This window comes from Podarcis bocagei, assembly GCF_964188305.1.
Source record: "Podarcis bocagei genome assembly, chromosome: Z".
Lineage (NCBI taxonomy): Eukaryota > Metazoa > Chordata > Lepidosauria > Squamata > Lacertidae > Podarcis > Podarcis bocagei.
In genome coordinates, this window is record NC_138140.1 from 34,133,163 (window position 1) to 34,159,819 (window position 26,657).

The 26,657-nt window shown below is 45.8% G+C and overlaps 3 protein-coding genes across 10 annotated transcripts; 1 reads left to right on the top strand and 2 right to left on the bottom strand.

Annotated features, from left to right (window-relative positions):
- The first annotated feature begins 3,529 nt into the window (after positions 1 to 3,529).
- FUNDC2 (FUN14 domain containing 2) lies at positions 3,530 to 14,074 on the top strand. Its single transcript, XM_081179912.1, has 5 exons — positions 3,530 to 3,794; positions 5,772 to 5,919; positions 6,091 to 6,166; positions 8,626 to 8,763; positions 10,097 to 14,074. The coding sequence occupies exons 1-5, from the start codon at positions 3,641 to 3,643 to the stop codon at positions 10,172 to 10,174; spliced, it is 594 nt and encodes a 197-aa protein (XP_081036038.1). The 5' UTR covers positions 3,530 to 3,640; the 3' UTR covers positions 10,175 to 14,074.
- A 2,251-nt stretch (positions 14,075 to 16,325) lies between these two features.
- CMC4 (C-X9-C motif containing 4) lies at positions 16,326 to 21,707 on the bottom strand. Its single transcript, XM_081179928.1, has 3 exons — positions 21,567 to 21,707; positions 20,350 to 20,417; positions 16,326 to 17,548 (listed from the first exon to the last, which is right to left on the bottom strand). Exons 2-3 carry the CDS (start codon positions 20,405 to 20,407, stop codon positions 17,385 to 17,387), a joined length of 222 nt encoding a protein of 73 aa, XP_081036054.1. The 5' UTR covers positions 20,408 to 20,417; positions 21,567 to 21,707; the 3' UTR covers positions 16,326 to 17,384.
- MTCP1 (mature T cell proliferation 1) lies at positions 21,614 to 26,657 on the bottom strand. 8 transcript variants are annotated; one of them, XM_081179919.1, is made up of 6 exons: positions 26,572 to 26,657; positions 25,174 to 25,309; positions 22,309 to 22,490; positions 22,017 to 22,187; positions 21,855 to 21,907; positions 21,614 to 21,753 (listed from the first exon to the last, which is right to left on the bottom strand). In XM_081179919.1, exons 3-5 carry the CDS (start codon positions 22,423 to 22,425, stop codon positions 21,860 to 21,862), a joined length of 336 nt encoding a protein of 111 aa, XP_081036045.1. In that variant the 5' UTR covers positions 22,426 to 22,490; positions 25,174 to 25,309; positions 26,572 to 26,657; the 3' UTR covers positions 21,614 to 21,753; positions 21,855 to 21,859. The 8 variants fall into 8 exon arrangements, with proteins under 8 accessions (XP_081036045.1, XP_081036042.1, XP_081036041.1 ...); XM_081179916.1 differs by having other exon boundaries at positions 25,174 to 25,312; positions 26,572 to 26,649; XM_081179915.1 differs by having other exon boundaries at positions 26,451 to 26,580.

Consider the following 26,657-nt stretch of genomic DNA (forward strand, 5'->3'; position numbering starts at 1 on the left):
GTGTGTTGCTTTCCTAGTTGCTAAGAATTGATACAATTTTATTTTTATCATATGTACTGCATTTGATATTTTTATGGTCCCAGTTCTGGGACTGCGACTATAGCAAAGAGAAGGCTGTAGATTACATGAATGATTGATTGATTGATTGATTGATTGAATGCATTCTCCCATACTGCCTCAGTGTCCAGGGAGAGCCAATGGTTTGAGCCACCTGAACTGGTGGTGCAGTCATTTTTGCAAACAATTCTATGAACTCCTTTTGATGTAAAAGGTCCTTAAGCAGCATTTTATCCACAGAGCAATGAAGATCATCAGGAAGCACAAAGAGGCTATGTAAACATTACCGGCTTAAATTACAGCTAGATCATTCTTTTTTCTTAATTCAGATTGAAGCTAGTTTTGGGGGAGAGTGCATCAAAAAGAAGTATTTCATAAGAAATAATGGGATAAAGATAAATATGGGTTGTGGCTAGTGTAAGGTACATGTACGCCGTTTTCCAAATGGGAAAGTTTCTCAAATGGAAATGCACCAGATTCAGAGTAAATGGGAGTGTACACAAAGCCAGTAATTGAACAAAACATGCCTTATTTCCAGAAAATGACAGGCGTAAGAGAAAGGGAGAAAAAGAGAGAAATAAACCCAGGTGGTTTCTCTTTCTTCTACAAATTTCAGTTTCAAATGCTCTGTGAGTAGCTATGGAGTAGGGACTGTCCCTACTGGGGTGAGTAAGACAGTCAGAAATCGCCCAACCAAGAAAGGGGAATTCACTAACTCTTGGCAAAGCTACTAATAGCAGGACCAGCAGCAGCATCCTCATCACAGAGACCAGAAAGCTGCCAAGGTGGGAGGGCCAAGAAGGGGCTCTCAGGCTACAACTACAGCATAGGCTCCTTATCCCTGCATCTACAAGGCTGACCTATGATTACTCTTCTCCGTACAACCTGAGGAAGCAACCTGAAGCACTAAGCAAGAAAAGGACACACTCCAAGGATGACTCCATATACATATATATTGTTTTCTCTCTTTTTCCTATTTTGACTTCTTGGAATGGAGTACTGCTGGTAACATGTTTATATTCCTCCCTCCTCTAGCTCACAGCCTGAAAGGCAGACTAAAGGCAAACTGTGTGCGTTATTCTTGAGCATCAGTTCATACTCCTTTGGTAGAGTGCTCTAGTCTTGATTTGTAAAGGAAAGTAGTAAAAATGGTCCCATTAACTGTGACTGGGTGCATATTTTAAGAACCAGGCTGCTGGCCTCTTCCTCTCCCCGGCAGAGGAAACTCCATGCAGGCTGGCATATCGTCTGATCATCATCACAGACGTTTATCTGACTTGTGTTTCTTGTTGCAGCAGGAAGGAAGGCACAACCTCAGTCACTCAAGAGGATCTGCAGTGGGGAGCACTCGGGCAAGCAGGTGCACTAATGCTTTTTCTCCGAGCTGGGCTACCAAGCAGGGCTGAGGACAGAGGGATTGTGTGCAATCTTCTTTTCAGCTGAAGGGTTCTAACTGTATATTCTGTTGCACTCTGGCAGATTGATATTAATATTTACAGAATGTGACCTTTTCCCTCATTATTTATTTATTTATTTATTTTTGCAATATGTGGCCTCTTTCTCATTATGCTGTGTCTAACAGAAAACTGACCTCCCTTAATCTAGCCTGATCCTTTTTCTTCTCAGGGAGATTAGGAAAAGCACTCTATATCCGGTGTAAACAGGATGCTCAGTAGTTGGTGTAGGATCTGTCAGATGATACCAACAGCTACATCTGATTACTGGGTTTCCTGTGGCATCAGGTTCTGCAGCTGCTAAGACCGCCTACCAGTGATTATTGGAATTGCAACTACTGTAGCCTAAGCGTATACAGCTCTAACATCGGTGCTCTCCCACAAGCTAAGTGCCCAGGACTGTTGGTCAGCCTAGCATAGCTGGATGGGGGGGGGGGAGTGCTGTTTCTAAGAGCTTGTTGGAGAAACTCTTGGGTGAAACTCAATTAATTGTTCCAATATAAAAGGTATTGTGTCTAGCTGAGCCCTCTCCAGAAATCAGTGTATTAATTAGATTTGCCCGTCTGCTAGAATTCTGGCTGTTTTTTGTTTTTTGAATAAAGAGCAACATTTAAATCCTGTGTGCAATGCTTAGATCTTTTGTTGAGCACAGGTCAGAAAAACACAAAAAGCATATCATTCTTCAATAAATTGCTTTTTAAGATGACACTGGCCTTCCTTCTTTTTTCTGGTATTTATTTAAACTACTCATATACTGCTGTTGTGGACAACCTCCTTGCATAAAATTGTAAAAAGGGTAATATTTCAACACAAATGACACAATTAAAAAAAACTGTTTGCTTGCCTTGAAGGTTACAGTGTTACATGGCAATTCATTTAGGATTCATTACTTCCATAACACAATCCTATACATGTCTACTCAGAAGAAAGTCACACCGAGTTCAGTGAGGCATATTCCCGTAATATGTGTGTATAGAATCACAACCTTAGGTCTAGGTGGGGTTCACCTTCTTAACAAGAAGCTGGTTCCTTTAGGAAAGTTATAACTCTGCTCATGTTCACAGCCTGTGTTCTTTAAAAAGTTTTTAAAAATAATAATAAAAAATAAACTCTGCATTTGTTCAGGTGCATTACACCCTTAAGGTTTTAAAAAACAAACAAACCTCTCCACATGCTCAGAAGCTATGTGTCACTGAAGAGCAGCTGTGTAACTAATTGTGCGCCATTCTAGGATCTTAAAAAGTAAAAGGGTAAAGGGACCCCTGACCGTTAGGTCCAGTCATGGACAACTCAGGGGTTGGGGCGCTCATCTCGCTTTACTGGCCGAGGGAGCTGGCGTACAGCTTCTAGGTCATGTGGCCAGCATGACTTAAGTCGCTCTTGGAGAAACCACAGTAGTGCATAGAAACTCCATTTACCTTCCCGCCGGAGCGGTACCTATTTATCTACTTGCACTCATACGTGCTTTCGAACTGCTAGGTTGGCAAGAGCTGGGACTGAGCAACGGGAGTTCACCCCGTCGTGGGGATTCGAACTGCCGACCTTCTGATCGGCAAGTCCTAGGCTCTGTGGTTTAGACCACAACGCCACCCGCGTAAGCGTTTACAATTGCTTAAAGGCCCACATACATTACCTGTGTTCTTAAACTCTCTCTGCACATGTTTATGGGCACTGTAGCTCTTTTGGGGTGGTAGAACGTCTGTACATGCTCAGAGGTTCTCTCTCGGCCAGAATGATAAGTGTACTAGCAGCCTGATCCACGGGAGGGCGCATAATAATGACCGCGCTCTAGTAACAGGAGGCCGCACCACTCAGAAACCCGCTAAGCCCTTTGCTCCTCCCCTCAGCATGACGAACTGGAGCCTAGACCAATAACGAGGAGGAGGAAAGTCGGAGGGGACGGTAACTGTCTGAGACGTTCCCGCCTCTAACCTCCGGTGGTTACCTAGGTGATCAAACAATCAGGCTCCGCCTCCTCACGTGTCCCACAGGCGTTTAGTGGTGGTGGCGGTGGAGGAGGAGGAGGAACACATCGCGGCGCGGCTTAACCCACGCCTCTCCTCTGTGAACGCGCATGCGCGCGGCGGCGAAGGCCGGGGGCGGGGCCTGCTAACCCCTTGGAGGAGGAGATGGAGGAGGAGCTGGGGCTGGAGCTGGGCGTGTCTCCGTCGCCGTCACGCATCGGCAGCGCCCACTCCTGCTCCTCCCTCCTCCGCCTTGAACAGGAGGCCAAGCGCAAGAAGCGGGCGCAGCAGCAGCGCAAGGCCGCCGACATCATGCCGGGTGAGAGGCGCTAACGTTCGCCGCGCGGGAACCTTTGGAGTGACGTCACTCCGTTTGGCTGGGGGTGGGGGAGAGAGGAGAGAGAACCTGCCCGTTAGTTATCTCCTCCCCGGGGAAACCTCCATCTCTACCGCCCTAGCGAGTTGCTATTATTAACAAGCCACTTGGTGCCCCGCCATTGTTCCAGGGATCTCGGGATAATCACGACCCCGTCCATGTTATCACCATCACCACAACAACCCTGCAGGGTAGGGCAGATGGAATGGCTGGCTCACTGAGTGACCTTGAGTATTAATGGCTGGGCGAGGGGTACAAGGGGACCTTGGGGCACAGGTTCTCCACGTACCCGTGGGTCGTTTTACTAAACTTTTACCTATGTTAATCTGTTGTGACCCATGGACAGCCTGAAAGGGCAAGGGCTGTGGGTTGGAGACTCTTAAGCATTTGAAAGACTCCTCACAAATTCCCCTCATGGAAGTGATTCCTACTACTAATCGGACCCCCCAAGTGTCCCCATTTTCCACGGACAGTCCAGGATTTGCAGAAGCCGTCTCAGTTTCTGATTTGATTTCGAAATGTCCCGCTTTTCCTTTAGACATCCCTATTTCATCAGAGGGTATGGTCAGTGATCTGACCTCTGAGCCGTCTGAAAGCAGCCCTGTACAGTATAGGGAAGTTTTTTTTAATGTTTGATGCTTTATATTTTTATATATGTTGGAAGCCACCCAGAGTGACTGGGGCAACCCAGAGATGGGTGGGGTATAAATAGTAAAATAATAATAATAATAATAATAATAATAATAATAATAATAATAATAATGGAATTAGGACATCCCTATTCTCATTGGAGAAATGTTGGAGGGTATGCTATGTGCTACAGGCAACCAGATTGTAAGCTGTTTACCAGTTACCTGTCAGCTGTGTGTTGCTGAGCCTGGTACCATGCCATGCCTTTCATATCATGTGTGTTGTGGTTCTTAAATATTGAACATGGGAACATAGGAAATTGCCTGATACTGTCTGTTTGTCCATCCAGCTCAACACCACCCTTACTGATTGTCAGCGGCTTTTCCAGGATTTCAGGCAGGGAGAATTTTCCCAGCCCTACCTTGAGATGCCAAGGATTGAACCTGGGACTTTCTGCCTGCATAGTAGATGCTCTGCTACTGAGCTACAGCTCTTCCCTTGACGATCTTCAAACAGACATCATTTGACAAGGGTGCAAACCATTGCACAGTGCTAAAGCATAGACTTTTCCACGCAGAAGGCCCCATGTTTAATCCCCAGCATCTGTAGTGAAAAAGAACTTGGATAATGGCTTTTGGAAAGGCCTTCAGCTGAATGAAGTCTTAGAAAGTTTCTTTTGCTAAGAGTGGAAAATACTAGGCTAGACAGAATAGTGGAGTGGCTCAGGATGAGGCAGCTTCAGGTGGCATCTTTATGGATAAATCATAATGTGAAGCAGAGACATCCCACTGTATCAGTAAAAGATGAACCTGGTGTTTTAAAGATTGAATGTGCTATAATTCCTCTTGTTGACGGTGTGGATAGAGGGCGAATTTCTATGTTATCTCTTATTTTAAAAACCCAGCAATTTAGCCCCCCCCCCCCCGCAAATACAAAAATATTTCAAGTTTAAGGTTCTACTAGTGTTTTGCTGTGTTATTTAGGGTTGCTGCCTTGCAGGGGTGAGGAACCTGTAGCCTTCCAGATGTTGTAAGACTCCAACTGCTATAAACTCTGGTCACTATCTGTCCTGGCTGGGGCTGATGGGCGTTGGTGTCCAGCAACATCTGGAGGGCCCTTATTCCCCAGCCCTACTTGTATTGCTTAAATAACAGGTGAAAGCTTCCTTCTGCTCCTCTGTCTACAGTAGGCAACAATTGGGCAGCAGTTGGGCCTTGCTCAAATAGGATAGAAGTTCAGCAATGGGCTTTATCTTCTTCCTTGCTCATGTCTTTTTTCTTGATTTTGCAGTAGGGCGAAGCAGTGATGACGTGCTGGATCTGACCAAGTTCACAAAAAACCAGCCATGGTGGCGCAAGCTCTTTGCACCCAACTCAGGGTCCAGTGCAGAGAAGTACAACGTAGCAACCCAGCTGGCAATCGGAGGCGCCACTGGATGGTGAGGCATTGTACATTGGCTGCATTTGTGGTAGATGGCAGGGGAAGGGGACAGCAAATTCACCCAACTCTTGTAGTAACACAGTCTCTGTGCTACAGATTGCCATTTTTACTTACTGCAGATGGAGCTGCCTTGTAACTTTTCTGAATTATCCCCGTTTTTGATTTGCAGGTGCACTGGCTTCATCTTCCAGAAGGTTGGGAAACTGGCGGCGACTGCTGTGGGAGGTGGCTTCTTCCTGCTTCAGGTTGGTGGTTGCCTACCTTGGATTTGGGAGTAATTGACCAGTAGAGTGGGGTATCTTGGCTGCCTTAACTGCAGAAAACTGCATGCAGCTGTGACTCATCTTTTTCACATGAGTGGTTTAATGGGATGTCTACAACCCAGCCCTAGTTGGGGCCTCTTGTTCACTGGCTTGCCTGTGCAGGAGATTCAAGTTGGAACACTTTGGTAGTTCCTTTTATAGCTGTGCCAAATGGCCTCTTGATATTTTCCACCCTGTTTGTGGGCAGATAAATTTTGAGTGATGGTGGTTGATTTCACCATATTCTCCAGGATAGAGCCCACCATTAGCGGTGGCTTTCTTTTCTGCTAATGTATTTTTCTCAGCTGACAATCCCTGAAAGTGGCAGCAACAACTATTTGTGTTGGGCAGCTTAAGCACCATTTTGCATACTTAGCAGGACTCCAAATTTGTTCTGATGGTGGTGAACAGTATCCACTACAAAAAAAATGGAGAAACTTCTGCACTGTGACGAGTCTTTGCTTGTGGGGGAAGAGGGGAGGAAATGGATAAACATCATTTGCAGCATTTTGGCTCAGCTGTAGTTTCTTCATCATTCCCTGGCAGAGTTTTAAAATATTCCTGGCAGTGGCAGCATCTAGTTCGCAGTTGCTGCAGCTGCATATTGCTGAATCTGGTGCTATGCCATGCCTTGCAAATAATGTGTGTTGCTGTTCTTATAGAGACTCTGGGCATTTCAACAGCCTACAGACAGGTTGTTGCACTTAATGGAGTGCCAGCACAGTATAGTAGCTAGGGTTTTGAACTGGGACTGGTAGGCTAGGGTTCAAATCCCAGCTCAGCCATGAACCCATCTTGCTCTCAGATGAGCCCATCTTGCAGGATTGTTGTGAGAATAAACAGGGAGGTGGGAGAACCATGTATGCTGCCCTGAAGTCTTTGGACTGATTGAAATATCTGGCTGAAATGCTACAAGTGAAGTTTTCTGTCTAGAGATATAGTGGCTTGTATACAATGTTAGTCCTACTCAGAGTAGACTCATTAAAATTAATGGACATAGCTAACTTGAGCCCATTCATTTCAATGGGTCTACTCTGGCTAAAACCTAGATTCAACCCAGTGTGTGTGTTGTGGGGTAATGCACCATATCTTGATATATGCCTATCATAGATCTGTTAAAGCAGGTGTGAGGAAATTTTGCCCCTGCAGATATTACTGATCTCCCACTTCCTACCACTGGCCATGCTAGCTAGGTCTGATGGGAGTTGTAGTTCAGCAGCATCTGGAAGGTCAACGGTTCCCCACTCCTGTGCTAAAGATATAGGGCCTCTGTAAATATCAATATAAAAAGAGAAGATGATAGCAAGCCTTTTTGTCTTCCAGCTGGATTATCAAAGGATCTCTGATTTTTCTTTTCTTTTCTAAAACATTGGTTTGTGCAATATAGAGTTTTGGTTGCCAATGGAGAAGATTCTGATAGCATCAACACATGATCACTTGCAGCAAAGCCAATCCACTGCTAATTTTAAACATCAGCATCAGTGGAACAGCTCCTCTATTTTAAGCTTGGTGCTCGCACAAAAAATGATCTTCGTTTGAACCATACTTGCTTCTGTGCCTTCAATTCCAGCTTCCATGCAGGTCTTCCATGTGATAGAAGAGCAACTGCTAGAGTGTATTGGGGAATGCACTGGCTCAGTGGGCTCTTCAGTCATCCATGGACTCCCCCAAAATTGCTCAGTCTTACTGAGTACTGGCATTGGTTATATTTGTTTGATTCATCCAGGCTTTTCTTAAAACATCCATTCCAGGGTTTGTGTGGGCAACAGAGTCCTGATTCTTTGTGTTAGATTACCAGTCTTTCTGCTGGACAGCCAATTGTATTCTGTACACATTAAGCAGTAATTCTTAACTTTTTCAGACCTGGGATGCATCTGTAACTTGTTCATGCATTTCTTGACTGACTGGGTTTAAAAAACAAAAACAAAACACCAAATACTTATATAGTGGTAAGTGCTGCTGTTGTGATCTACCTTAGATCAAGCTGTGATCCAGTAGTGACTCCCAATTCACCGGTTGAAGGCCAGTGCATTAAAGCAGGTGTGTCAAACTTTTGGCCTTCAATATGCTGCTCAACTACAGATTGTATCATAACAGGCCATTGACTGTGCTTCCTGAGGTTGATGGGAGTTGTAGTTCAGCAACATCTAGAGGGTCAATGGTTCCACACACCTGCACTAAAGAAGGCTAGGTTCATGCTGTCCTTGACTCCAAATGCTGTTTTGTTCACTGCTTTTCTCAATAGCTGCAACTCATTGGAAGGGCAGTTCTCCTGGGGCTACTGCTTTGAGCTGCTATGTAGCAATGTGGATGGGGTACAAGAAATGGGCAATGCTGTCCATAAATACTTGTCCAGCTAGACGTGTAGTGTTTTGCTTCAGGAAACATTTTCTCTACTCCAGCTTGCAAACCACACAGGCTACATCAAAGTGGACTGGCAGATGGTTGAGCGGGATGTGAGCAAAGCCAAAGAACAGCTGAAGTTTCGTGGGAGCACCACCAATCAGCTGACACCAGAAGTGAAGAGCAAAATGGATGAGGTGAGACTGGTGGGCAAGTTGGAGAGATACAGGAGGCTAGCAGCAAAGCCTTGAGTAGGAAAAAGTGTTTGATGTGATAACTGTGCAGTAAAGAGGAGATGGGCAAAAATTATTAAATATGTTATGGGGGACCTGCAGATGTTATTAGACACCCAACTCACATCACTCCTGTCCTGGACTACTGGCCCAAAGGAGGGCTCCTGGGACTGGTTGGATGCAGGTGTATCATCATCATCATTTTATTTGTATGCTGCCTTTCCACAGTTGAAACTATGCTCAAGGCGGCTTACAACATGACAAGATTGACATAATTACAAACATAACAGAAGTCATAAACAATCAATAAAAAACATCAAAAAGTACATAACCAAGTGGAAACAATTTCCATGTAAATCATGAGATCTAAAACTAAAGATACAGCAATAATATCAATAACAGCAACAAGCTCTCTCAACCTCCTGTGAACAATACTCTAGCCCAAGAATCTGTTGGTTGCCTAAAATGCCAGAGTTGTAAGTTCTGGTGCTTTACTAAAGAAGGGGTAGACTTACAGCAAATCAGCCTGACAATTCTCCTAGCCTTTGCAGATGTGGGACAAGATATAAGAGATGACTTATCCACACCCAAGCAAATGTTTATACATTCTTTATACAGCAAAACAGCACACATCATTTCACCTGGCTAGATGAGGGCATAGGTGGCAAATACCTTACAGATAGTTCTCCTTTCTGGGCTCAGAGCCCAGCACTCCAAGACCACAGATAAGGATCACATCAAAGCAATTAACATATATCAAAACAAGTTAATATAAACATATATATGAGCTCATTGTTACAGCAGCTACCAGTTAATTATGGGATTATCTTGACTACCAGTATGGCGTTAGCAAAGCTTCTGAAACAGCCTTTGGTTCAATACAACTCTAAGCCAGGATAGAGGTCCACAGGTTCCCCATCCTTGCATTAAATGGAGAGGGAGGTGTGACAGCAGACAGTTTTTGCTTACCGAGTATGGCTGTAACAAAATCAAGATGGTACACTGAAGGGAGACCCAGTCTGTCAGCAGCAGATTTCAGATTTCAAGTACAGTTGATAGCTTCTAGGCAGAATCCAGAGAGAGTTCGCACTTCTGAAGACTCAGGTCTGAGTAGGCCTGCACAACCAGTGGCCCACAGGGTCGGGGCTCTTATGCTTGCTGTCGCCTTATAATTGCAAATGTGGGGGTGTCATTTTGTCAGGCACTTGAGCAGCCACAATGCATGTCCAGGAGGCAACATGTAGCTTCTGAAAATCAAATAGGGACCAATATAAGATTTGCCTTTTCTCTTTTTCAGGTGATCTCCTTTCTGAAGAAGAATGTTCTCCTGACTGGAGGGTTTGTAGGAGGGTTTCTGCTTGGCATGGCTTCTTAGGAGCCTCCTCTGATCTGGCTCCTGTGCTGCTGTTGCTGCCACCGCCATCTCCTACTCAGTAATCGTTCGTTTTCTCCATTGCTGAACTTGTCCGCTGGAACATTCTGACATCTCTCTGTATGCACCTTATGACCTCCAGAAACACTGCCACAAGCTCCTTTTGCTCCTCTCCTTTTTTCATTTGATTGATTGGTCAGTGGTTGAGAGGTAGCATTAGGCTGAAGGCTGTTTGCTGTGAGGCTGATTCCTACCCCTGCCTGATAGGTTTTGTATAATCACCCCCAAATTCTTTTCCAGTGGGAAAACGTGCACAAAATGTTATGATAGTACCCTGCAGGGGAGCACCCAACTCCCTTGTAGGCACCTTCTCATTGTGTCGTACCCCCTGGGTGGCAAAGAGTACAGCCTGTGCTTTGGAGAGCACAGAAGCTCAGCAGCCTAAGGAAAGGGTGTGCCAGGCCATGTCCCAAAATAACTTGCATCTAGTTTTGGCTTATTCTTCCCTGGACAGACTCTGAATACTGCTTCCTAGAAATGCCCGCAGAAGAGAGAAACAGGTCTTCCTGACACCTCCCAAACTTTTATTTTTACCTCTTGCTGAAGCCACAGAGCTGGAATGATCTGTGGAAACTCTGACTGCTGCATGGGATTTCTGCCATCCTCTCCTGCTGAAGGAGGCCTGAAAAGCTTGTAGTGGGTGGGGTGAACCCTCTTCCCAGAATATGTATTTTGAACACTCACTTGATTATGGCTCAACTAAACTTTGCTCTTGGTGGTAGAACGGCTAAAATAATGACTGGAGTTGGAAAACTTTCTACATGACTCACGCCATTGGTAGCAAAAGTTACTGGATTATAGGGATGGAATGCTGTGTTTTGCTGCTGGAGCCTCCTGCTCTGTCTTTTATGGACCTCCAGCTCCCTGAAATGTATGTAGGAAGAGCTGGGCATGGTCTGCTGTTGCTGTAAACCAGCCTTCTCCAACCTGGTGCCCTCCAGATATTTTGGTCTTAGCAGCCCCAGCCAGCATAGCCAAGGGGAGTTGTAGTCCAAAATATCTGCATGGCACCACTCTGGGGAAAGTTTTTCTAGATCATGAGTGCTGCATGAGAGATGTGACTCTTGCCCCCCAAACTGAAGATGGAGAAGTAATGGTTGGATTATATTGACAGAAGTTGGTTTATCTCTGCATGAGTTGCATTCTGGACAGAAGCCTGCACTTTTCATATCTGCTCCAGGAGCACTTAAAGCTGATTTTCTAATACGTGGTTTTCCCCCCTCCTGCAGTCCCTACCTGTCTGTTACAATATACATGTAAAAATTAAAATGATATCCTGAGCTACGTTTATAAATGAACAGATTTATTATAGCAGAAGCTTTAATGGTTCGGAGCAGGGATAGGAACCCATGGCTCTCCAGATGGAGCTGCACTGCAACTCTCATCATGCCATCAACTATGCTGGGTGACTGATAGAAGTTGGAGTCTGGCAACTTCTGAAGGGCTTCCCCAGCCCTGGCTTTTAAAAATACTACTCTTGTTAGTTCATTCTTGCAAAAGGCTGCCCTGCAAATTTATTATTTATTTATTTATTAAATGTATATACCATCCTTCATCCAGAGATTACAGGGTGGTTTGCGGCATAAAAATAAAAAATGGAAACACAGTATCTATAACATATTAACAAAAAAACCAAGAATCCCTTGTCCCCCAAACACATTTAAAAGGCCATAAATTTGTTTAATCAGCCAAAGGTGCTTTCACCCAGCACCTAAAGATATGTAACGAAGATGCCAGGGAAGCCTCCCTGGGAGAGCATTCCACAGATGGGGAGCCAGTGCAGAAAAGGCCCCTTCTCGCGTTGCCACCCTCCAGACCTCTTGATAAGGGGCCACATGAAGAAGGGCCTCAGATGACGCTTTCAGAGTCTGGGTCAGTTCATACGGGGAGAGGTGATCCTTGAGGTATTGCGGTCCTGAGCCGTTTAAGGCTTTGTAGGTCACACCCAGGACTTTGAATTGGGCCTGGAAACTAATTGGTAGCCTGTGCAGTCAGGCCAGGATTAGTGTTATATCCTTGAACCGTCTTGCTCAGGTGAGCAACTGGCTGCTGAATTTGGCAGCAGCTGAAGTTTCCAAATTGTCTTCAGAGGCAGCTCCGTGCATAATGTGTTACAGTAATGTAACCTAGGGGTTACCAGAGCATAGACAACAGAAACTAGGTTATCCCTGTCCAGATAGGGTCACAGATGGGCCACCAGCCAAAGCTGATAGAAGGCACTCTATGCCACCAAGGCCACTTGAGCCTCAAGCAGCAGCAGTGGGTCCAGGAGTGCCCTCCACAGCTACGTTCCTGCTCCTTCAGAGGGCAGGAAACCTCCCATCCTGGTCTAGTGACCCACCCACTAACAGTGCCTCAGTCTTATCTGGATTTAGCTTCATTTTGTTGGCTCTCATCCAGTCCATTACCGAGGCAAGACAATGATCCAGCATATCCACTGCCACATTTGCAGATGTAAAGGAGTAGAGTTTTGTGTGAGTAGCATATTGCTAACAGTGTACTCCAAAACTCCATATGACCCCACTCAGCAGTTTCATGTAGATGTTAAACAACATGGAGGATGAAATCAAACTCTGTGGAACACATATTGAAGGTTCCATGGGGCTGAACAGCACATCCCAAGCATCACAGTCTGAAAACGTCCATCCAAGTAGGACCAGAACCACTTCAAAGCAGTGCTGCCCATCCTTAACTCAGACAGCCACTCCAGAAGGATACCATGCCTGATGCTATAAAAAGCCACTGAGAAGTCAAGGAAAATTCACAAAGACATATTTCCCCTGTCTCTCTCCTAACAAAAGTCATCATACAGGGCGAGTAAAGCAGTTTCTGTGCTAAAGGTGGGCCTAAACACTGACTGAAAGTGATCTAGAAAATCAGTTTCCTCCAAGAAAATGGATCTGGTCTGTGACCACCCACTCAATAACTCTGTCTAAGAAGGGGGACAAGGATATTGACAAGCTGGAACATGTAGAGCAGGGCAGCCAAGATGATCAAGGGTCTTGAAACCAAGCCTTATCAGGAACAGTTGAGAGTTGGGTATATTTTGCCTGGAAAAGAGACTGAGAGAAGATTTGATAGCTGTCTTCAAATACCTAAAGGGCTTGTTTTCTTCTGCTCTGGAGGCTAGGTCTGAAACAATGGTTTCAAGATACGAGAAAGTAGATGACTAAATATCTGGAGCTTTCTTATGGCAAGAGGTGTTCAACAATGAAATGGACTCCCTCAGAAGGTGGGGGGCTCTCTTTCATTGGAGGTCTTTAAGCAGAGTTTTGATGGCCATCAGTCATAGATGCTTTAGTTGATATTGCACTGCAGGGGGTTAGACTAGATGAGCCTTGGGGCCCCGTACAACTCTGTGATTCTATGACCCCAGCTCCCATCAATTCCATCCATCAGTGAATGGTGACGAATGATGGGAGTTAATTTCAACAACATCTGGAGCGCCACAGATCTGAGGAATAAACAGTATATTTGGGTGCTGCTTTTTCCCCAATCTCATTTATTTTTTGACTTTATCAGGATTTCATTGCCTCTCAAGCGATGATTGAAAGAGCCAATCTGTTAAGTGGCCACCAGAGGGTGCTAAAAGAATTGAGCTGGCCTCCAATTTGGAAACAAGGGCATAAATTAAGGAAGAGCTATGTTGATGAGAGAGAGATAGACCATCAATGAAGGTGGGGTGGGTTTTTTTGGTTAAAAAACAAACCCAAAGCAGCCTCCCACAAAAACTCCAGTAGCTGCCCACACTTGAGTCTAGAAAACCGCTCAAAGTTTTAAAATGTTTTTATATGATATTTAAATGTTTGAGGTGAGAGTTTAAAATAAACTGGTTTTGCTGTATTTTGTTATTTGATGTTTGTTTTTTCCTAGTACCTACTGTACTGAAGTGAATGGTGAAGGGAGATATGACTTTAAGGCAGGGGTCAATAATTGTTTGGGCCAAATGGCTGCATTCCCTCATGCAGTTCGGGGATTGCATGCTGGAGTTACCTGCAAAAAAACGACACACACACACATGGTTATGCTTGGGGGACAGCTACATGCCTATGGGATGTCCTTATTCTGCACACTGTGTCTACAACTTAACTGAGCTATCCACAATGATGCCAGGGTCCTGTTCTTGGTCAGTTACTGCCAGTTCAGATTCTGTTAGCCTATATGTGAAATTAGGATCCCTCCACCCTATGCATCACTTAACACCTGCTTGCATTGAATTACAGTGGTGCCTTGCAAGACGAAATTAATTCGTTCTGCGAGTTTTTTCGTCTTGCGAATTTTTCGTCTTGCGAAGCACAGTTTCCCATAGGAATGCGGTTTTAAGAAAAAGGAAACAAACTTGCAAGACGTTTTCGTCTTGCGAAGCAAGCCCATAGGGAAATTCGTCTTGCAAAGCAACTCAAAAAATGAAAAACTCTTTCGTCTTGCGAGTTTTTTGTCTTGCAAGGCATTCGTCTTGCGAGGTACCACTGTACATGTCATTTTGATGCCCATTGGCCCAGTTTTTAAGGCTAGTTTGGTGTTCTTTGCAGTCCTTTTGCTTTAATGACAATTTGATGTCTTCAACAAAACTGGCTGCCCCACTATATGGTTTTTGAACAAGTTTAAAAGCAGATCCCAGTACAGATCCTCAGGGGGACTCCACTTTCTACATCCCTCCAGTGAGAGAACTGCCCATTTGTTCTTACATCCTGTTCTTTTACCAGGTTCTGATCCAGAAAAGATCATTTCCTCTTATCCCCAGTTGTGACACCTGCACCCACCAATTTGGCTTCAGAGCAAGTTAAGGTGACCGGAAAACCTAGTGACTTTGTACAAGTGGCTTGCAGACTCCGCCGCCTCCCACTTTTAACTAAAGCAATAACATCCTTACACAAATACTTGCCTGGGAGTAAGTCATTTGAATTCAATGAGGCTTGCTTCTGAACAGACAGGCTTAGAATTGTGCTGTATGTTTCTGGGTTAACATTAACCATCTCCCTGAACTGAACAGTACCTGTGAAAAACTACTTTATCTCAAGTCAGAATTATGGTCTATCGTGCACAGAATGTCTTTCCAAGGGTTCAGGCAGCTGTCTGTCATTTGCTTCCTTTAATGAAATGCCATGGATTTAATCTGGGACCTTGTGCATGCAAAGCAGATCTCACCAGTGAACTATAGCCCCTCCACAAGCAATCCTCAGTATTTACACTCTATACCTTCTTTGTGAAATAAACATGTAATCACTACTGTAGTGGCTGCATGCATGGTACAGGTGAAATCTGAACCAAGGCATTTCCTTATTAGAGATTGGGCTGTTGACTACTGTGGCAACAATAATCCTCTGATCCTTGCTCACTACAGAATTTCTCACTACAGACTGAGTTAGTTAAAATGTAAGTTTGACATCATACCTACTCGTTTTGTAGTGAGCAAGGATCATGAAGGGCTATTGTTACCACAGTTACCTTGCAGCATCTGCCTACTACTCACCAGTTAGGTGTATTTAGCAGGGGCTCTCAAACTGGTCTACAAGCCTCATTCAGGCGGTATGAGGTGTGTTTATTGATTTGTACTGAAGATGGGAAACAGCATATGCATTACGTTAAATATATTGATTTCTTTAATTGCTTCTTTTATTTCTTACATTTTACGGCAATTTGAATTTATGGGATTCAAAATGTATGTAAGAGAAGCAATAAAGTTTAAAATAATTTAACAGAGTACATTAAAACTGCTACAACCAGCAGAACAGTCATTAAGTCCACCAAGACGCTCAACAATTTCCAAGTTATCTGGGTGGGAAGCTTGGAAAGCACTTGTATACAGTGGTACCTCAGGTTATGAGCTTAATTCGTTCCAGATGTATGTTCTTAACCCGAAACAGTTCTTAACCCAAGGTGCACTTTTGCTTGCCGCCACCGCACAATTTCCCTTCTCATCCTGGGGCAAGGTTTGCAACCCGAGGTATTACTTCCAGGTTAGCGGAGTTTGTAACCTGAAGCGTTTGTAACCCGAGGTACCACTGTATAGGATTGCAGCCTAGAAAAGGCAAGACAAACGAGAGATGTTGTAGGCCATACGTCTTAAAAACCATTCTTACAGTTCTGAAAGTATGTTCAGATAGTTTATTTTATTTTATTTTTGCAGCATTAAAGTTAAATATTTCCAACACAGATTGTTCCACTGGTTTTGGTTATGCCTGCTTATGATGCACACAGAACATTGCAGTGGTCTTGAAGTTACTTCAACACTGAGAGGTACTAGATTGAACACAGAATAGTAACAGGATGGTCAAAATCCTCTGAGATGTGTTCAGGAGGGTCTCAACGGGGGGGAAAGAGGTGCTACAACCACATTCCAATTGAAATGAGGCTTTGCTCACACAAGCTGCAGAGTGGGGGATTTTAAAAATACCTCTTCCACCACTCTGGTTTTCCAGAAAGTGACTATTGCTTTGCAAAGGCGGAGGGGGAGAACACACCACTCTATAGCTATCCCTGAAATCAGCTGCTTCCACAACAGCATTCACATAATTAAGCATTGTGCAATTGGATTTGAGTGCTACTATATCTACAGTCCAAAAGAAGAAGTGGTATGTCCTGTTTTGCAGATAAGGAAACAGAGGCACGCAGGTAACTTAACTATTGCCCAGCCAAAAAGAGGGTAAGCCCGAGTTCTCTGGAGCTTTAGTTGCCAACACTTCATACAACTGCACAGCAAAATGCAGGAGCACGACAAGGACAACTTCTGAAAGACTGGGAAGTGCTGACTTCATGGGAGTACAGTTTCTGCATCTTAAGGATGTTATTCTGTGTCTAACAAGATTTTTTTTAAAACTTAAGATTCCAGCATAAAGGCTGCTTGGACTTCACTTTGCAGTGAAATATTGCTACTCCTGATAATAAAAGTAGATGACGTTGAACATTTACACATCAAGTTAATTCTACTCCAATCTAATCCACAATAAGGCTACAGTACTGACACGTTTTGATAGTAGAACAACTAGCAGCTCTACCCTTAACAGACAGGCCATTGTTTTCTGGCTTCTGAGAATGTCCGAAAGAGGAGCTGCCTTGCACCTCGTGTCAACGCAAGCGGTGCAGATGAGGTATTGCGCAGCAACGTAGTTTGCAGGAATGTCTTCCACTCCCCCCAGAGGTTAGTACATCCTCAGGGTTTGGGGGCTTGAAATCCGTGGGATACCTGCTTCTCTTTCTCTTTTTCCTGCAACTCAAACCCTGAGCAGGAGATGGATCTGCCCTTGGGAAAGCGGGCACAACATCTTCTCATCTCCTGGAGGACGGCTTCACATTTTGATTCCAGGTAGTTGTTGGCTGTGGGGGATGCAGGGGACAGGAAGCAGAGCAAATAGTGAGCAAACTGCAAAACAGGCATATGAGGGTTCCCGCACAGAAAGCCACATTTTGAGAGTGTATGGTCACCTTAGGCTACTCCCTCCACCTGCTACTGAAGACATTCCTCACATTTCACATTTATGTATAAAAGTGAGGTCTCTGCTATTCAATTTCCCACCTAAAGCACCTTCGTGTGGAATAATGAAAGGATTAGGGGAGGACTAGTACCTCTGATAGGGACGCGGGTGGCGCTGTGGTCTAAACCACTGAACCTAGGGCTTGCCGATCAGAAGGTCGGTGGTTAGATTCCCCGCGACAGGGTGAGCTCACGTTGTTCGGTCCCAGCTCCTGCCCAGCTAGCAGTTCAAAAGCACGTCCAAGTGCAAGTAGATAAATGGGTACCGCTCCAGCAGGAAGGTAAACGGCGTTTCCGTGCGCTGCTCTGGTTCGCCAGAAGCGGCTTAGTCATGCTGGCCACATGACCCGGAAGCTGTCTGGGGACAAACGCCGGCTCCCTCAGCCTATGGAGCGAGATGAGTACCGCAACCCCAGAGTCGTTCGCGACCTTTACCTTTAGTACCTCTGATGGAAGTAATTTGTCCACCTTTGGTCCCCACCCTGCACCCAGCTCTCACCTGTGGCTCCTAGAAGCTGTCAGCATGCGACAGCAGCCTCAGCCTGGGACCTGTTCTATTGGCTGGCTAAACCAGGTGAGAGTAGCTAATGAGTCTCAAGCCCTCAGTGAGTTAGGGACTTTCCCCTGCATGCAGAGACAGGCTCCAGTGGATTGAGTGGATGAGACCAATAGTTGGTCCCGTGGTCAAGAAAGTGGTTTCTGCTCATGCTGTAGAGGGAAGTGCAGGGCAGATGGGGCTCTTCAATCTGGGGAGGCAGCCCACCTAGGAGAAGGAAAACTTTGATCCTAAACCCCTGCTGCTTTGTGATATATCTTCAGGAGTCCCTAAGATGGCTGGATAGCGCCTTGTGTCCCTCATTCCAGCAACTCCTGCAGCCAGGATGGTGCCAAACATATTACTCTGCTTTCCTTTCGACCATGTAAGTGAGGCCAAGAGCAGGGTCCTGCTCTCGGGGCAGCCCAGGACCTCCATACACACTGCCCAGGATTGTACCCCAGTACTGCTAATGCAGCGGTTTGACTTAACCCACAGAGGCGCATTCCACTGTCTCTCGAGACAGAAGGATGCCATTCTCCTCACAAGAAGCACTCTGATACAATAAGGCAGTATCAAGCCAGAAAGGACATTTTGCAATGGCCCTTGGTCAATTTCCAATACAATATTTCTGGTTGATCTGTCACCTAAGTAATTGGAAAGAATCCAAACGCAACACTTTTTATGAGGACCAAGTGAAGTGTCAGCACCCAGAAAAAAACAAGCTTTTGAGAGCCCCAAAATTCTTTTTTATGTTGGGTATTCACGTAAACCAGTAACAACCAAAAGAGCAGGGGGACAGGTTAAAACATGTTTCGTTACATGGTAAGATGGGAAACCCCTGCAGCCTGTAACATCTTTTCCAGGTTAGTCTTCCTTTTGATTACTAAGACACAACTGGTAGGACTGTATCCCAATTCAAGTGAAAGGTTAAAATTCATTATAACAGTCCTACCAATTGTCTTTTGAAAAGATAAGAGCAAAGCAATAGGAGAGCTTTGCCCTCTCAATGCTCACAGAGCATCACTGTCCAATGCAAGCACAGCTGAGGACTTCAGAACCTTCTCCTACAATTGTCCACCTACAGAGCACTAAGGTTGTTACAAAAGGTTCCCCATGGGAAGAGTGTTGGAATAAAAAAAGACATTTTCTTTCTCCACGAGCTCAGAGTGACTGGATGGGTCCAGGTCTTTGTGAACAGAGACTAGCCTTAAACTTGAAAGTATCATTTATTTCAGAGACCGCTGGTCACTTACTTCAAAACCAGCATATTTCAGAACAAAAACATAAGAGGGATGTTCATTCTTTCTGTTTCAAAAACACTTCACCTTTAGCAGTTGGCTTGGAAGATGACTCGGAGGGACTGTACAGCACATACAAAAGATCTCAGGTTCAATCCCTGGCATCGCCAGTTAGCAAAAATGCCTCTGCCTGTCAGAGACCCTGGAGAACTGCTGCCAGCCAGAGTTTACAGCAATAATGAATGTTCCAGGTCCCCTCCAGATGCTGCTACCTTCAGATGTAGCAATCAGAGAGAGAATATTCTCTCTGGTAGTGCCCCATGAGTACTATGTTGGGCTCGTCCCATTCACTTGAGTTTTTAACAGTCACTATAGCATATCAAAGTACGAGTAGATATATAGGGAAGGTAAACAGCATTTCCCTGCGCTGCTCTGGTTCGCCAGAAGCGGCTTAGTCATGCTGGCCACATGACCCGGAAGCTGTACGCCGGCTCCCTCGGCCAATAAAGCGAGATGAGCGCTGCAACCCCAGAGTCGGCCACAACTGGACCTAATGGTCAGGGGTCCCTTTACCCTTTACCTAACTTCTATTGGTTTTGTTCCATTTTATTTTCTTACTGCCGATTAATTTTTGCAATTTCAAACTATAATCTTACTGAACGGCTTGAAGACCCAGAAAAGGCAGGGATGGGGAACTTGCAACCTGCTGGATGCTGTGACCCAGCAGCATTGCCCAGTGGTCAGAGATTATGGGAGTTGGGAGTTCAGCAACATCTGGAAGGTCACAAGTTCCCTATCCCAGGTATAATCTAATAGTTTTTCTTTTTTTTCTTTTTAAATGAAACAAACCCAAAACAACGCAACATACCTTGCAAGCATTTCTGGATTTCACAGGCATGTTTCTGGCAGGGGTCTTTCTGAGCCATGTCTGTGGAACTAAAAGAAGAGGAAAATACAACTGTAGTTAAGAACTAAGGGAGTGAGCTAGCAAGGCATCTCCTGATAATCCTGCTCACTGGCAAGGCCCGCTTTCCTTCACAGCAAGGACTGATCCCTTTCAAGCACATCTAAGGCTACAGTCCCAGAGCCCTCTGAAAAAGTGTCTCTGCTTAATCAAGCAAACCAGTGTGGAATACAATGTCTCGTGCCCTCCCACGTCACCCAAAATTCTGTCAAAGATGAGACAAGAAACACCTATGATTGCTTTGTTGGTCTAGTAAGGTCCAGGTTCCTCCCTACCCACCCCTGCCATTTCTAGGGTGACACTTAGGACTATAGATGCATCCTTTTCATTGTGGATTCTGCACTGAGAATAGGTTGGACTAGACTATTTCCAAGGTCCCTCCATGAGCAGCAGTATGGCCTAGAAGGCCCCCTGAAGAACCACCGGGGGGCAGGGGGAGAGATCACCAAGTAAGCACTGACGATGCTTGTTGAGACAGGGTTCTCCCCTCTGAGTCAATGTCTTGCATAGGATGAAGGGGGTGATGTAACTTCTGGCAACGCTGAAGCAGATTAGTACAAAGGTGGGGAACCTGTGGCCCTCCACAGATGTTGCTGCGCTACAACTTCCATCATCCCTGACCACTGGCCATGCTGGCTGGAGCTGATGGAAGCTGAAGATGCCACAGGCTCCCTCCCTCCTGGATTAGTAGAGCAACAAACCACATTTGCAACATTCTGAACTGCTGAACAGCGAGGCGGCTTTTCAGACCAATTTAACTCAGCAAGAATGCACAGGCCACCCTGCTGGGTCAGAACAATGTTTATCCCGCCCCACAGTAAGAGCCCTGCCAAAGGCCTACCAAGCCCCACAGTGACCGCGTTCAATCATATGCCTTCCGGGAAGCTCACAAGCAGGACATGAGGACAATAGCCCTCTTTTGCTTTTGCACCCCAGCAATTGGTTCAGCATCTTGTCCCCTGTAGTGGCTTCCCAGCCACTTCCAGGAAACTAAACAGGGAGAGAACACAATGGCAATCGCCGTGCCTTGTTGCGGACCCCAGCAATGCCCAGAAATCAGTGCCCTGACTATATTTCCAGTGGAGGGCAGCGGGGGGAGGGGGGTGTTCCATCCTGCCTACCTAGAACTCCCCCTGTTATTTCAACTGGCCACGGCACTCTTCTTCACTGCCTGTCCTAATCTCTTGGGTGGCAGCACTGCCAAGAGAGCTGCCTGCCATGCTCCACCACAGAGGCAGCGGTTTTTTAGTGCTGTGAGTTACCACATAAAAAACAAAACAGGGAGACCATCCTAGAGTCACACAGCTCCTGAAAGACAAAAACCAGCATTAAAAGAACCGCCATGAGTGCAAAAAGTAAAGAGAAAGGAGGAAGGGGGAGACTGAGAGTGGGAAAACAGCAGAGCTCACCAGATTTAATCACTTGGGAGGAGTTTCAGCAGCAGCTCTTCCACTCCCATGATCTGCAAGAGACAAAATAAAACATTCGTTGCATCCCAATAAAATGCTGGGTCATCAGTGCTGGAGTCACAGCTAAGCAGCTTGTATCTTTTTTCCTGCCTGGAACCTTACCATTAAATGGTGTTCGATGTTCCAGATGCGAGAGTTACTGTCCCGGTACTGCTGTCCTTCTGAAAGCTGCCACATGTGGGGCAGCTGGGATGCAGGGAGATGGCTGGGGCACACCGCCTGGCCCAGGGGGACCCGGACTCTCCTGATCCGGGCTTTCACTGTATCTGCCTCCTGGGTGGAGAAGCAACCAAAAACAACAACAGGGGGTGGTGGGGGAGAGAACATGAGGTGTTGCTAAAAGGCTAAAACCAAAACACCAAAGCAAAAGGGTGCTGCGAGTATTCCTGCTTACCTCTTCTGATGCCACCAGCCATGTTTTCTGGTTCTCATCACAGTAGACGCCTATGCGCCGCACCCAGAGGCGGACTGGTGGGGCCCGGGGATCACCACCTTCCTCTCCTTCTGCCATGCCCCGTTTCTCTTCCTAGGAATGCCCTCCCTTGGCTCCCATTCTACACATGGTCCCCTTTGTCTCTGAACAAAGACATGGGATGAATTGTTAGTCCTGAAAAGAACCAGCACTGGGCATGGCAGCCAGGTGGAATGCAACTTTCCTGAACTGTGAGAAGCATCTATTATTGTTATTATTCTTTTAAGAGAAGGGCGGGGAACGCTGGAAATGTACAGCTGCCACAGTAAAATAGGAAGCTGTCTTGTTGGTCTATCTGAAGTCAGACCATTGGTCTATCTGGATCAAATCCTGAATGCACCCACCTTTGCCAAAATGGAGCCCCCCCCCCCAAGATGTTTTGGACTATGATGGTCATCAGACCCAGGCAACACAAAATGCCAGTGGCTCCCCATGGTTACAGGCTTTTCCGAATCCTATGTGGAAATTCCAAGGACCTGGGACATTTTGCATGCAAACTAGGTGCTGCATGACCCTGGGGCCTCAGGAAATTCTTTAGGAAAAATACAGCCCGCTTGAAAGACTCACAGCAATCTTTCTGGATGAATGTGCTACAGAATCATGAACTTGGAGCTGTTTAATGGGACCTGCTGTCATGCAAGTTGGCCATAGAGTACTGAGGATGCATGCTGCACAGCTTTCAGCAACTAGTGGCCTGTGGACAGAATGTGGTTTGCAGATGACTTAGCCCACTGATACAAATCCGTATCTATCCATTTGCTTTCCAGTCTTTTTTCCCATTTTGGTTCCTCTGTTTTCTTCTTTCACCCAATTCTCCATTCCAATCTGTAGCATCTTCTAGGAAAGGGGGGTGACCTCCCCCCACAAAATCCAAACTTGGTCAGTTTCCTCCACAAAACTTGGAAGTTAAGAGGAAGTACAACCGCTGCCAGTTCTCTCCTTTGCTCTTGCTCAAAATACTGCAAATACTGGAGAAGCTAGAAGTGCAAAACTATGGAAATTGTGAGGAGCAAATTGGCTGAGTCCCACCAACCCTGAGTACTAGAAGTTCCCCTTTCCCTATTTCAATTGAGTTGTCAAGCAGTGGTCACTGGCATAGGAAGATGAACATTATTTCAGCAGGGAAAGTCTATTCTACTTGGCAACTCACAACAGAACCCATGGTAAGACAAGTTAAAACCCTTGTACTGGGGCAAAGCTTTGTATAAAAAGGGTGACACTGATAGAGTGGGAGAGGAAGAAAAATTAGAATAGCACCCAGAAGATAGAATTTGGTTAGTTTCACATTTTGGTCATGATGGACACTGTGAAGGCTGGAGAATGCACAGGTGCTTATCACAACTCACAATATGTATGTGCGGAATCACTCCTCAATAGTGTGGGAAGTGCGCAAGAGACGGTATGAAAGGAAAGACAGCAGATTAAGAAGACAAAAGCACGTAGTTTTTCTGAAGCACAGCAGGAGCACTTCCTTTCCAGCGAATTAAGCCCCTAACTACAATGATGTCTTAAGCCAGGGGTAACCAACATAGCGTTGCTCTCCAGATGCAATGATGGCCACCAACATGGGTGACTTTAAAAGAGGATTAGACAAATTCATGGAGGGATAAAGCTATCCACGGCTACTAGTCATCAGCCAGATCCAGCAGGATGTTTTTATACATTGTTGGACTCCAACTTCCTGTCAGCTCCAGCCAGCATGGCCAGTGGTCAGGGATGATGGAAGCAGTAGTCCAATTAGCATCTGGGGGACCCCATGCTGGCTACGTCTGCTCTAAGCTGAAAGGAGAACAAAGTCAGGTTCACATGCTAACATTCTGGGAGTCTAAACGGAGGTTGTGGTGATGTGGTTAACTACTTTGGCACCAGCCCTTGAGAAATTTGTATCCACAGCCACATCATTGCAAAATATGCATGAAGAGGATTGAGGCAGGCTTCCCCCCACCCTCAAAATGACACAGCCAGTATAATTCCTCCAGCACTCCACAGGTATCCTTGGAATCAAACTGCTAAGCATACTATGTACTGTAGGGGGCTCAAAGCACACACAGACTAAGAGTCAGCGCACACCCTTGTTGCACGCAAACTGTATTGGCAGTAGCCCGCCCCTCCAAAAAGTTGACATGGGATCAAGATACTATCAGAACCAGCTGGGACCCACTTACTCAAAAGCCCACAGTTTTCTTTAGTGATATAAGTGCCCAAGCTTTCGTTTCTGCAGCAAACTTTCCTAGCAGAACAAAGTACTCTTATTTCGTCATGGGACTATGTTCCACTTTGACTCAGAGAGGAGACCATGGCCAAGACTGGTGGGTTTTCCCCTCCCCCTACACCTGGGGGGGTCTTCCAAATAAGTTTTCTTTCCATGTAGATAGAATCCCAGGGCTCAGCGTGCCTTGTTGCAGCATTCCCCCGCAAGTTCTATTAATATCATCAGCCCCTAAAAGTGAACAATTTTCATATGAAGAGAATGCGGCTTAAAAGTCTGTTTGTGCACAGCAAAGGTGTTGTGAGAGGGTGACCAATGTTGTAACTGTGCCACCAGAGTACGCAAGCCCTATTGTGATCCTCACGGTGCTCTTTCACTCCTACAAGCAATCATAATATCTGCTACAAAGACAGGCAGCCACCCCCAGAACTGGAAACAGCCACTAATTTCCCCAGCATTTTAATCCTGTTTGTCAGAGAAAACAAAATAAAAGTAAATAAAAGTAAATAAAAGATCAGCAGGAGACATTACTGACTAGAAGATAAAACAACAGCAACCTCTCTGGGTCAGGAAGTGACTACCTGATCTGTGATGCCTTGTCTTTTAAGCCTCTGTTCCAAAGCTGAGCTTTTCACAACTGAATTTCTCCTTCATCACCCTCCAGCCAACTGCTTATCAGGTTACCAGAATGCAAAGAGGTGTGGCCTTGTACAGCTACTGCAAAATAGACACCGATGAAACTACCTTTTACAAGACAAACAGGAATGCAATTGGTGATGGCAGAAGGGTGGTAATAAACCTGAACTACACAGAAAATCAGCAACCAAAGGAGACTGTAGTTTCCACAAAGCAGTTGATTATTGCAAATCATATCAAAACAACTGCTTAATGAAAGGTACAACATGAAGAATGAAAGCCTTGCCTTTCACTACTCCTTCCTACAAGTTGCTAAAATCATGGTCAACTTAAATGTGCAAAATTAAGAAACTTCTTCCCCTCCCCCCGTCCTTGCTCCTGATTTTGAGGAGTATCAATGTAACAGAGACAGTAGGCAGTTTCTGGCCCAAAGAAACTCCACCTAGAAAAGCCTCTTTCTAAGCAGTATAAGACCAGGAAGAAGGACTTGCGTATCTTTGTTGAAGTTAAGCTTCCTGGACTCAGGCCAGATGCGTAAGTAACAACAGAAATCAATGACATATTCCCAATGCAATGTCAAGAGTGAGGTCTTCTGGGGAAAGGGCCCCTTTGGAATATCCCACTTGGATTTCCACCAGCAGAGCTCTTACACCTTAGCAGACAGAAATCCAACAGGCAAATCTTCGCTTGTCGCTGCAGCACTATCCTAGAAGCTACACCTCTTGAGATTTCGCTTGCCACACAAACACACACACACACACAAACCCACAGGAAAGTAGCCTGGTTGATCTAGCAGGAGTAGTAGCTGAAAAGAGAACATATTCATCTACACCCTCTAGGTTGTCAGTCAGCTCCTTCCTACGTTCATCACCTTCTTCTCCCCCCTCCCCCATTGAAAGAAGCTTCATCAGTACGAGACAGGCAGAAGCTCTACAGGTCCAGCTTTACCTAGTGCAGCGAAGGAGCTACGCCTGTTGAATTTCTGCCAGCAAAGGGAGCTTGGCCACTTCCCTAATCCCAGCTCACCCAAAGTTTCTCCCCCTCCTCCTTCTCTATTCCACCCCCCCCCCCACTATCCCGGGGGAGTCTCCATGGCAACAGTTCCCTCACTCTAGCGGTGAGGAAACTGCCCTGATTTGCACGCAGAAAGATCTAGCACCCCACACCGCCTCCCTGGCGAGGCATGCCTCGTCCCGCTCGAGGAGTAGCCGGGCGCTACCTGGCCGCCAAAGTGGAGCTTCTCCGCCCTGCACTCGGCGGGTCTCCCTCTCCCTCCCGCTTCAGCCCCTCAGGCGCGCAGCTCTGCCCGATGCCGACGCCCCCCTTCGGGCGGAACCGACCTGGGCCAGCGACGCCAGCGGAACCAAAGAACGCTCCTTGCGCGGGGCTAGCCGGACACTTCTGCGGACGGACAGGAAGTCGGCGT